Source organism: Pleurodeles waltl, chromosome 2_2 (genome assembly GCF_031143425.1).
Source record: "Pleurodeles waltl isolate 20211129_DDA chromosome 2_2, aPleWal1.hap1.20221129, whole genome shotgun sequence".
NCBI classification, from domain to species: Eukaryota; Metazoa; Chordata; class Amphibia; order Caudata; family Salamandridae; genus Pleurodeles; species Pleurodeles waltl.
Window position 1 is genome coordinate 1138650110 of NC_090439.1, and position 12428 is coordinate 1138662537.

The 12428-nt window shown below is 46.7% G+C and overlaps 1 protein-coding gene across 1 annotated transcript in view; it reads right to left on the reverse strand.

Annotated features, from left to right (window-relative positions):
• Positions 1 to 12428, reverse strand: part of MROH1 (maestro heat like repeat family member 1) — a 1237492-nt gene that overhangs the window by 340273 nt on the left and 884791 nt on the right. The window contains exon 29 of the mRNA XM_069221041.1: positions 6229 to 6364. Coding sequence (XP_069077142.1) covers positions 6229 to 6364 — 136 coding nt within the window. The remainder of the gene's footprint in view (positions 1 to 6228; positions 6365 to 12428) is intronic.

The following is a 12428-nucleotide window of genomic DNA, read 5'->3' on the forward strand; positions in this document are numbered from 1 at the left end:
TTTCCACTTACTTGCGTAGCAGTGTCTAGTGGATGGCCTTCTGGCCTGCTTTATGACTTCCATACACTCTTGGCTAAGTTGTAAGTGTCCGAATTCTAGGATTTCAGGAGCCAGATTGCTAGATTCAGCGATGCTGGGTCCGGGTGTCTGATCTGTTGGTTGTGTTGCGTTAACAGATCTGGTTTGTTGGGCAGTTTGATGTGTGGTACTACAGACAGATCTAGCAGTGTTGTGTACCAGGGTTGTCTTGCCCAAGTTGGTGCTATTAAAATGAGTTTGAGTTTGTTTTGACTCAATTTGTTTACTAGGTAAGGAAGGAGAGGGAGAGGAGGAAAAGCGTAAGCAAATATTCCTGACCAGTTCATCCATAGGGCATTGCCTTGGGATTGCTTGTGTGGGTATCTGGACGCGAAGTTTTGGCATTTTGCGTTCTCTTTTGTTGCAAATAAGTCTATTTGTGGTGTTCCCCAGAGTGTGAAGTAGGTGTTCAGAATCTGTGGGTGGATTTCCCATTCGTGGACTTGCTGGTGATCTCGAGAGAGATTGTCTGCCAGCTGATTCTGGATCCCCGGAATAAACTGTGCTATTAGACCAATTTGATGGTGGATTGCCCACTTCCATATTTTTTGAGCTAACAAGCTTAACTGCGTTGAATGTGTTCCTCCTTGTTTGTTTAGATAATACATCGTTGTCATGTTGTCTGTTTTGACAAGGATGTATTTGTGGGTTATGATTGGTTGGAAAGCTTTTAGTGCTAGAAAAACTGCTAATAATTCTAGATGATTTATATGCAGTTTTGTTTGATGTATGTTCCATTGTCCTCTTATGTTGTGTTGATTGAGATGTGCTCCCCACCCTGTCATGGAAGCATCTGTTGTTATTACGTACTGTGGCACTGGGTCTTGGAAAGGCCGCCCTATGTTTAAATTTATACTGTTCCACCATAGAAGCGAGAGGTAAGTTTGGCGGTTTAGCAACACCAGATCTAGAAGGTGACCCTGTGCTTGAGACCTCTGTGAGGCTAGGCACTGTTGTAAGGGCCTCATGTGCAGTCTTGCGTTTGGGACAATGGCTATGCATGAGGACATCATGCCTAGGAGCTGTAGTATTGTTCTTGCTTGTATTGTTTGGTTTGGAGACATGTGTTGAATGACTCTGTTGAAATTGTGGATCCTTTGTGGAGTTGGCGTTGCTACTCCTTTTGTCGTGTCTATTATGGCTTCTAGATATTGCTGTACTTTGCTTGGCAGAATGTTTGATTTTGCAAAGTTGACGGTGAACCCTAGTTTGTAGAGGGTTTGTATGACTTGATTTGTGTGGTTTGAGCATTGTGTGAGCGAACTGGTTTTGATTAGCCAGTCGTCTAGATACGGGAACACATGTATTTGCTGCCTTCTGATGTGTGCAGCGACTACTGCTAGGCATTTTGTGAATACTCTTGGAGCGGTTGTTAAACCAAAAGGCAATACTTTGAATTGGTAATGTATTCCTTTGAATACAAACCTTAGATATTTCCTGTGTGATTGATGTATTGGTATATGGAAATATGCGTCCTTGAGGTCTAGGGTTGTCATGTAGTTGTGTTTTTTGAGCAATGGTAACACTTCTTGTAGTGTGACCATGTGAAAGTGGTCTGATTTGATGAATGTGTTTACTACTCTGAGGTCTAGAATTGGTCTCAGTGTTTCGTCCTTTTTTGGTATCAAGAAGTACAGTGAATAAACTCCTGTGTTTATTTGTGTGCTTGGTACTAATTCTATTGCATTTTTTTGCAGTAGTGCTTGAACTTCTATCTCTAGAAGCTGTGAATGGTATTTTGATAAATTTTGTGATTTTGGTGGTATGTCTGGAGGGAATTGCAGGAATTCTATGCAATAACCATGTTGGATAATTGCTAGGACCCATGTGTCTGTAGTTATTTTGTCCCATGCTTCGTAATATTGACGTATCCTCCCCCCCACTGGTGTTGTGTGGGAGGGGTGAGTGACGTGTGAGTCACTGCTTGTTGGTAGTGGTTTTGGGGCTTTGAAATCTTCCTCTATTCCTAAGGAATTGCCCCCCTCTATACTGGCCCCGAAAACCTCCCCTGTACTGTCCCTGGTAGGTGGGCGGTGCGGACTGTGAGGTGCTAGCTTGTGTGGCCTGACCCAGAAACCCTCCTCTAAAAGGTGTTTTGCGGAAGGTGTTATAAGATCCTCTGCTCTGCGGGGAGTAGAGTGCGCCCATGGCCTTGGCAGTGTCAGTGTCCTTCTTGAGCTTTTCCATGGCTGTGTCGACCTCCGGACCGAACAGAAGTTTTTCGTTTACTGGCATGTTAAGCACTGCCTGCTGAATTTCTGGCTTGAATCCAGACGTTCTGAGCCATGCGTGCCTACGGATGGTAACCGACGTATTAATGGTCCTTGCGGCCGTGTCTGCTGCATCCATGGAGGAGCGTATTTGATTGTTGGAAATGTTTTGACCCTCCTCAACAACCTGTTTTGCTCTTTTTTGCAGATCTTTTGGGAGATGTTCAATGAGATGCTGCATCTCATCCCAGTGGGCTCTGTCGTATCGCGCTAGCAGCGCTTGTGAATTTGCGATGCGCCACTGGTTTGCTGCTTGGACAGCAACCCTCTTCCCGGCTGCATCGAACTTCCTGCTTTATTTATCTGGGGGAGGTGCATCCCCAGAAGTGTGTGAATTTGCCCGTTTTCTGGCAGCCCCTACCACCACAGAATCTGGTGGCAACTGAGAGGTGATGAATACAGGGTCCGTAGGAGGCGCCTTATACTTTTTGTCCACCCTAGGCGTCACTGCCCTACTTTTAACTGGCTCCTTGAAAATGTCCTTTGCATGGCGTAGCATGCCTGGGAGCATCGGCAGGCTTTGGTAGGAGCTGTGGGTTGAAGAGAGGGTGTTAAATAAAAAATCATCCTCTACTTGTTCCGAGTGTAGTTCCACATTATGGAATAGTGCTGCTCTAGCCACCACTTGTGAGTAGGCTGTGCTGTCTTCCGGTGGTGATGGCCTAGTTGGGTATGTGTCTGGGCTGTTATCAGACACTGGTGCGTCGTACAAGTCCCACGCATCCTGATCTTGGTCATCGTGGCTCATGGCGGTGTGAGCTGGCGAATGTGACGGGGTGTAAGTTGGCGAAGCAGGAGTTACAGGTGGAGGCGAGGGAGGAGGTGTTACCTTTTGTGCTGTTTGTTGCTGAGGAGTAAACTGAAGCGTTCTCTTTCGTTTGACAGGTGGAAGGGTACTGATCTTCCCAGTCCCCTGCTGAATAAAGATACGCTTTTGCGTGTGATCCACGTCAGTGGATTGCAGTTCTTGTTCAAATCTATGTTTCTTCATTTGTGAAGACATAGAATGCTCTTCAGTATAGGAGCCTGAAACAGGGTCTGATGTCGCTTTTTTCGGCTCCGAAAACCCTGTTGATTGTTTTTTCGGCTCCGAGGTAACCTTCCTCTTTTTCTGGGCCGAAAATTCTTGGCCTCTATGGTCTTCGGCGCCACTGTCTCGGCGTCGATCTGTGTCGACACCGAACTCTCGGTGTCGATGCTTCTGTTTAGCACTCTCTCGGTCCCGAGGAGGCTGCGTGCCGGTGTCTCGACCGAAGTCGGACGATCTCGACACTGAATGGGCCTTTTTCGGTGCCGATTTTTGGTCACCGAGAATTTGGGTGGAGCCATGGCCGGTTGGCAGTGGCGTCCCCTGGGCCTTCTTTCCTTTTTTAAGTTCTGATCTCGACGTCTTACTCACAGTTTTTGTAGAGTCTAGCTCGTCGGAGTCTGAATCCTGGATGGAAAAGGATTCCTCCTGTTCCTCTTCTGTCTCGAACTGTCGACGCTCCTTTGGCGTGGACGCCATCTGCAGTCTCCTCGCTCGACGGTCGCGCAGAGTTTTTCGGGACCGGAACGCCCGACAGGCCTCACAGGATTCTTCGCTGTGCTCGGGTGACAGGCACAGGTTACAGACCGAGTGTAGGTCCGTATAAGGATATTTGTTGTGGCATTCGGGGCAGAATCGAAACGGGGTCCGTTCCATCGGCGTTGTTCTCCACGCGGTCGGGCCGACTAGGCCCCGACGGGGTGCCGAAATCTACCCCGAAGGGCACCGAAGCGCTTCGATGTTCAACGCGTCGTCGTATGTGTCTATCTCGAACCGGATCGCAACAATACCGTCGAAAATCTTCCGTTTTCAGCTATCTTTCCGTTCCGAAACCCGGAGCGACAGGAACACGTCCGAACCCGATGGCGGAAAGAAAACAATCGAAGATGGAGTCGACGCCCATGCGCAATGAGCACAGAAGGAGGAGTCACTCGGTCCCGTGACTCGAAAACACTTCTTCGAAGAAAAACAACTTGTAACACTCCGACCCAACACCAGATGGCGAGCTCATGCATACCATGTGTATCTACAGCGACAGATGCCATCGAACTGATGTTTTCATGACGTATGGCGATCCCTAATTTTCTGCATAACCAGAATGGCATTTGATGCAAAGTGTTTTAGGATTCATGCATTTATGATTTATGTCAGTTTGACTAAGGAAATGTTTACAATATAAGACCTATATTTTAATATATAATATGATGTGGAGTCTCTTTTGTTGTGTATTTATTGTGTCACTGGTGTGAGCGTGTTGCACAAACGCTTTACTGCTCTGTGCCAAGCTACCAGGGAGTGAGTACAGGTTATCTCTAGTGTGTAACTTACTCACCCTGACTAGATTGGCTGAGGTGCATACCCTAGCCAACCAGAAACTCCGTTTTAAGAGCTGTGTTTTCTTATATGGAGTTTGGTTTCTGGCTTCTGGCTTCCCAAAACCATGGATGATGGAATGCGATGTATGGAAGTCTTCTCGAACCCCTGAAGAGGCCCTCAAAGTAAGGGAAAGAATGCAATGGTTGCAGAAGCTTCTTCGTTTTCCCTCACACAAATGGACCCTTTAGCATTCTATTACTGCAATGTACTCAGAACTGATCTGGGTGATTGTCTTTTCCATAAATAGCCACCTCATAAAGAGTAAGTTCTGGTCCTGCAGTGTTCACAACATACAGCTTAGCTTTGTAGATGGCCTTTAGATTCATCAGGACACTTCCAGCAATAATTGGAGTTGAGACCCGCACCCAGACACCAGAAGCACACCTCAGGAGGGTCCGTCACAGGCATTTGTTAGCGACAATCTTTAAAACACTTAAACCATGCAGTTTTAGGAGGGGACATGTTCCTTGCATACTGGAAATATATTTGGAAAAAAGTCTTGTCCAATGATGAGAAAAAAGTAAGAACTAGCTCTGGAACTGTGCACGAAGGTGCAGAAAGAAAGGAACTGATGTCAGCGGGCTTTGGTGGCTGTGTGGCTCCAACCGCCACTTCTGAGGTGGAGCAGAGTCGATGCAGAGCTGTCTGACGTCACCTACCAACACTCAAGGTTATGCTGGAAAATCTTCCATCAGAAAATGTGAAGATGTCACTGGTTAGGAACTATTATGATCGTAGTGTTGAAGATTGTCCTCCTCATTGGCATGGCTCAGATTGTAAGCAAGGAAGTGGGTAGACTATATGGAGTACAGTTTCAAATTCATGTTTTAAATTGGCTAAATCACAATAGATTCCTAGATTAACAAATGAAAATAATACAAACGTCTGTGACTCTGACAGATTTAATGGAGGAGATTGTTAAAGAACTGAATGCAAGATTATAGTTCTTTGAAATATTTTTCAACTATAACAAACAAATATATGCGTTTCCTTATCACATTTCGGAAGTATGTGTACCCACAAATTAGGGCACTAACAAGGAAATTAGGACACTGACAAGGTTTGTCAAATTTTCATTCTAAATGTACAAAATCAGTAAAGTGTTTAACAGAATAAATAAGTGAAAAAATACTTCAAATACTTCAAAATGTAAACATGCCAACATACGGCTATCATTCACAAACTTCGTTTGAAAAATAAAGATGAAGGTCAGAGTATATGCAGAGTGCTCACTAGCACATTCATTAAATAGTTTCTGCCCTGTCATGCTCCAGAAATAACATGTTGCCTGAAATCCTAAACACACCAATGCTCCTTTTGTTCATGGTTTATATTTTAACTGATCCAACCAATGCTAAAAGGTGTTAACTGGAGAGAGTGGCCATGGAAGAGGGCTAACTAGCTGTTGAGTAAACATTTGCAGCCAGACAGTCCTGAAGTTAAGAGTGAATGTTTGAATCATAGAAACGTCCATACCTTCGTAACGTAGCTGGATATAAAGAAGATAGTATATGCAGTCCACAGTTCGTTTACGAATGTTGGGATGCGAGTCAGAACATCTGGAAGACAGGCGCCCAATAAGAAGGCCCAGATTATAGAATGGCATCACAGTCTGTGTAAAAAATAAAATAAAAAAAATAAACAGTTAATCCAGTGAAGCAGATGACTGACATTTTTTCATTATTCGTTTGGCAGGTGTACGCATGCACTATGTAGTCTTTGTATTCCAGTGTGAAAAGTTATGCCTTGAAGCTCAAACAAAGCTCAATTGAGCAGCATATGTAACACAGCTACATATAACAGTTTGCAATGAGCATTACTTAACGTCTACCGTTTCCACCTGCAGTCAATGCAATGCAGCCCAGGATCTTCCACAAGCATGGGGTAGGGCTATTAACAGCATGACCACAGAAGTCTTTTTGCAAATCCTGAATCAATCAATCAATCAGTCAATCAGTGCTTGTAAAGGGCAACTACTCACCCGTTAGGGTCTCAAGGCACAGGGGTGGGCGAGGTGTAGTGTTTACCGGTGAGGAGGTTCTTAAAAAAGCCATGTCTTCAGTTCCTTCATGAAGCTGAGGGAGGTGGTTTGTCTGATATGGAGAGGAAGGGCGTTCCAGGTGGTGGCTGCGAGGTAGGAGAAGGAGCGTCCTCCTATTCTGGTTTTCCTGATGCAGAGTACTTCTGCGAGAGAGAGCTGGGCTGAGCGTAGGGCCCTGTGGGTTACGTGAAAGTTGAGTCACTTGTTCAGGTAGGCTGGTCCGGTGTTGTGGAGGGCTTTGTATGCATGGCTGAGGATCTTGAAAGTGATTCTTTTCTCTATGGGGAGCCAGAGCAGTGTACGCAGGTATTGTGAAATGTGGCAATGTCAAGGTAGGTCGAGGACCAGTCTGGCAGCAGTGTTCTGGATGTTTTGTAGTTTGCGGGTGAGTTTCTTGTTGATTCCGGCATAGAGTATGTTGCCATAGTCCAGTCTGCTGGTGATGAGGGCATGTGTGACGGTCTTTCTATGTTCAAGTGGGATCCACTTGAGGGAATTGCGTAGGAGGCGGAGGGTGCGGAAGCAGGTGGAGGTGACTGAGTTGATTTGATAGTTCATGCTGAAGTCAGAGTCCTGGATGATTCCGAGGTTGAGGACTTGGCTGGAGGGGGTGGGTGGGTTTCCGAGGTGCTTTCATCAACTTTGAATGTCATGAAGCCCATTATCCAAATAATTGACCTCCACTGGGTAACATCAGCACATGGTAGAAGCAAAGTTAGCCTGGGATACCACCAGCCTCATGCAAGAAGTGTGGGAGAGCCAAAATACCCAGCATCAGTCATAGGGAGACTAGATAAAGTAACTACAACTTTTGAGGTCCTGAGCAGGTACACCTGATGTCCCATATCATTGCACTAGATCTCCAAGCCTCAATTAGGGCTCCATGGTGAGGTGGCATCTTAGTGACCCACATAGGAATTTTTTCGAAAGGCTGCACCATCCGTCCCCAAAACATTTCCAGATCACAAGAAATGGTATTTGGAAGGATTTCCCTGCCAAACAAGCCATCAGACTTTGTGTAATTATTTGCTGTAGGGAGCTGGGTTCTGGTTGCAGTACACCAACATTTTGCCTGGTTTTTAAATGCAACTTCTACTGAAGTGCACTGGGTTCTTGCTAACCAGGTCCCCAGTGCCAGTGCTCCTAACCTAAAAAAAGACACCTAGTCACTTGATCCCTAAGTGAACAGACCATCATAACTTGTGCCACTCTGAGGGACCCCAGCACCAACCTTAAGGTGACTGCCATTGCCGGCTGCGTGACAAGGTGCTTCCCAAATTAAAAACACGACATGGGACAGAGCCTGTGGGCCTCGTCCCCTAAACATTGCATGCAATATATGTAAATCACCGCTGTAGAAGACCTTACAGCCCTAAGGCAGGGTGCATTATGTTGCATGAGCAGATAGGCCCCTGCTATGCCTTTGTCGATTCTTAGACATAGTAAGTGTAAAGGGAAGCCATTGTAAATGCATGTGCTGGACACTAGTCACTACGAGTTCCCCAGCTACAAGATATCTTCTCTGAATCCTGGGATGTTTGGTATCCAACAACTCTGAATATAAACCTACACTAGTTCCAGTGATGGATTTATTAGTTAATGCACACAAAGGGCACCTTAGAGGTGCCCCCTGAAAACCTACAAGCTACTAGTGTGTAGACTGACTGGTCCTGACCAGTTCAGCCAAAACAGATGTGTTTCTAGACCTCCACGCTGACAGCGAGTGATCTTGAGGTCCAGAGACAAAAGACTGCACTGGGCAGAGGTGTTACTTCCTCTCCCAGGCAGGATAGACATTCCAGGGCGGAGAGCTTCAAAGGCCTTGCCGCATTTGTAATGTGACCCAGGTCTCCCCAGATGGTGGAGATGGCCAACCCTCTGACCTGACCCCACTTTTGGTGGCAACACAGGCGGTAAAATTAGTTAAATCAGGAGAAGTGCCACTTCATGCCAGTCCTACCGTAAGTGGTCATAAGAAGAGTGTAGTCATCCTAAAGGTGGTCAACCCTATGGCTACTGCATGGCACTCCCTTTAACACCACTAAACTAAGTATTTAGGTGGTTAGAACCCTAGAACTCAGATTTCGACAACCTAATCAGGACAAAGGTTGGGACAAATCAAACAAGGAGGAGTCTTTATCAGGCCCACAAAACTCTTCTGGGGATGGGTCCAAGTCCTCTTCCCACAAGAAACCTTGGTGCTACATATGTAGACAAAAATGCCATAGGGGAGGTGGCAGCACCTGTCCTAAAAAGAGCACCAAGCCTGCTACTACCACTACCATTTATACCCCTAGTGCCCCTAGCAGTAGCAATAGCAATGGTAGTAGTAGTCAGTCTAAGAGTGTAGCTGGGCTCACCCTGGGAACTGTAGTGGGCTCTGGGTTAGTCAGAGAGACCACTGAGGCAGTTTTGGTCTATGATAGTGGCATTGACCTTGCCACTCTAGCTGCTTGCCCTCTTGAGTAGAGGCAGCATCCCCTTATCAATGGTGTTGAAGCCGAGGCCTACAGGGACAGAGGTGCCAGTGTCACAACTCTGACTGAAAAACTTGTGTCACCTGAACAACATCTACTTGGTCACACTTACCAAGTAACCAACGCACACAGCAACACTCCGTGCCACCCCATCTTTGTTGCTGACCTTATTTTGGGTGGGGGTTACTGACCCAAAGAAAGTTGTGGTATCCACTGACCCACCTGTAGAATGGCTGTTAGGTAATTATTTGGAGAGTTCATCTTGCACATTTTTGTTTTAACTAGAGCACAGGTGAAGAAGCAAGGGGCACTGGAGCCTGGAAAAATGGCTGAGACAGCTATCAAAAAGAGGGGTAGGCAGGGTAAAAGGTTACCCCCTGTTCAGGCTTCTAAAGAGGATTCTACTCCTGAGGGGAGGAACCTGCCTCTTGGGGGGAACCTACACCAGAGGAGCTTAAAGCTGATACAGCTGAGCTCTTAGGTGCAGGAGGACCTACTACAGAGGAACTTAGCCTAGAGCAACTATTCTAGAAAGTCTGAGGCAGTAAGCTGCAGCTCAGAAAGTAGGGGATGTCAATGGGACCCATAGAGTCTACTAGGACAATAACTTATTTTGAGGCAAGGGACCCCAAACCTGGTGCCACTGGAAGGTTGGTGATTCCTCAAAAGTTTAGGGAGTTTTTTTAAAGTTTTTTTTTTTTACCTTGGAACATGACATTCCCCTTACAGACCATGTAGGGCAAAGCAAGGCTTGGGACAGACTTGTCACTCACTTTCACAGGCCTCACATGTCTGAGGATAAAAAGTAGTTTTGTCGCTCCTGTGTCACCTGTCAAGCCAGTGGCAAGCCAGGTGGCACTCCAAAGGCCCACCCTAATCCCACTACCAGTGGTTGCAATACACTTTGAGAGGGTAGGGGTGGACATTTTTGGCCACCTGGACCCTCCATCTGCACCTGGGAACAGGTCTATACTGGTGGACCCTGCCACCAGGTACCTAGAAGCAATTCCCCTTAGGGCCACTACAGCTCCTGCAATGGCCAATGCCCTCCTGGGAATCTTTTTCCAGGGTGGGCTGCCCTAGAGGTGGTATCAGACAGAGGTGCCAACTTCATGTCTGCATACCTTAAAGGCATGTAGAAGGAGTGTGGTGTAACAAATCCACCACCCCTTATCACCCACAAACAAATGGGTTAGTTGAGAGATTCAACAAAACCCTCAAAGGCATGATCATGGGGCTCTCAGAAAACAACTCTGGAAGAGATGGGATGTCCTACTGCTTTGCCTTCTCTTCACCTACATGGACGTTCCAGTGAAGGGGGTGGGCTAAAGCCCCTTTGAGCTTTTGTTTGGACATCCTGCCAGGGGTCCACTTGCTCGTGATAGGGAGGGTTGGAAGAAAGCACTCAAACCCCCCAAACAGGACATAGTAGATTATGTATTGGGACTAAGATCCATAACGGCTGTGTACATGAAATGCGCATCTAAAAAACTTGAGGCCAGCCAAGAGTTGCAAAAGCAGTGGCATGACCAAACGGCTGCGTTGACTGTTTACCAGCCTGGACAGAAGGTGTGGCTCCTGGAGCCTGTGGCTCCCAGGGCACTCCAAGATAAGTGGAGTGCTCCTCCCACTATTGTGGAGAAGAAAGGTGAGGTCACCTACTTGGTTGACCTACGCACTCCCAGGAGCCTCCACAGGGTGCTTCATGTGAATTGCCTGAAGCCTTAATATCACAGGGCTGACATGATTTTGCTCATGGCCACTGATGAAGGTCAGGAAGAAGAGTGACATCTCACTGGGACCTGTTCTCCCACAGCCGAGTAGATGGCTCAGTAGAGGGAGTAGTTCTTGCTAACTGCCTCTCTGACCAGCAAAAGGATGACTGCAAAAATGTACTGGGTCAGTTCTCTGAACTGTTCTCCCTGACCTCAGGTCAAACCACCCGGTATGAACACACCATTAAGACAGGCGACAGTCTGCCTGTAAAAAGCAAAATATATAGGGAGCCTGACCATGTCAGAGAATGCATCAAGTGCAAAAGATGCTTGACTTAGGAGTTATTGAGCCTTTAGACAACCATTGGGCTAGTCCTGTAGTCTTGGAAACCAAGCCTCACTCTCAAAATGGTAAGAGACATGAGGTTCTGTGTTCACTACAGACGCCTCAATACAGTCACCAGGACTGATGCTCATACAATCCCTAGGGCAGATGAGCTGACACATACTCTGGCGGCAGCCAAATATCTCCGTACATTTGATTTGACTGCTGGAAATTGCCAGATCAAGCCAAACCCAAAACAGCATTAACACCTAGTGGGCATTATCACTTTACAGTGAGGCCCTTTGCTTGGAAGAATGCCCCTGCAACATTTCAAAGGTTGGTGAACAAAGTTCTCCAAGACTCGGAAAGCTTTAGTGCAGCATATCTAGATGCTATTGCTGTCTTTAGCTCCACATGGGAGGATCACCTGGTCCACCTTGGGAATCTACTTGAGGCCCTGAAAAAGGCAGGCCTCGCTATCAAGGATTCAAATGCCCGATAGGTCAGGGAAAAGTGGTTTATTTGGGCCACCTCATAGGTGGAGGCCAGATTCAGCCACTCCAGGGCAAGATCCATAACATAATGGATTGGGTTGCCCATACTACTCAAAACCAAGTCAGAGCCTTCTTAGGCCTGACTGGGTACTACAGGAGGTTCATAAAGGGGTACAGCTTCATTGTAGAACCCTTAAATGACCTCACATCCAAAAGGATGCCAAAGAAAGTCTTGTGAGCAGTACCTGCCACAGGGCCCTTGATGACCTGAACCAGGCCATGTGCTCTGCTCCCATTCTAAGAAGCCCTGACTACTCCAAACAATTCATTGTCCAAACCGATGCTTCTAAGGTAGGGATAGGGGCAGTACTTTCACAACTAAATGATGAGGCCAAGATCAACCTGTTGCTTTTATAAGTAGAAGATTCATCCCCAGAGCGAAGCGTGGTTCAGCCATTGAGAGGGAGGCCTTTGCTGTGGTCTGGGCCTTGAAGAAGCTGAAGCGATACCTGTTTGGCACTCACTTCCTTGTTCACACAGACCACAAAGCCCCTCCTCTGGCTTAAACCGATGAAAAGAGAAAATCCCAAATTGTTGGGGTGGTCAATCTCCCTACAGGGAGTG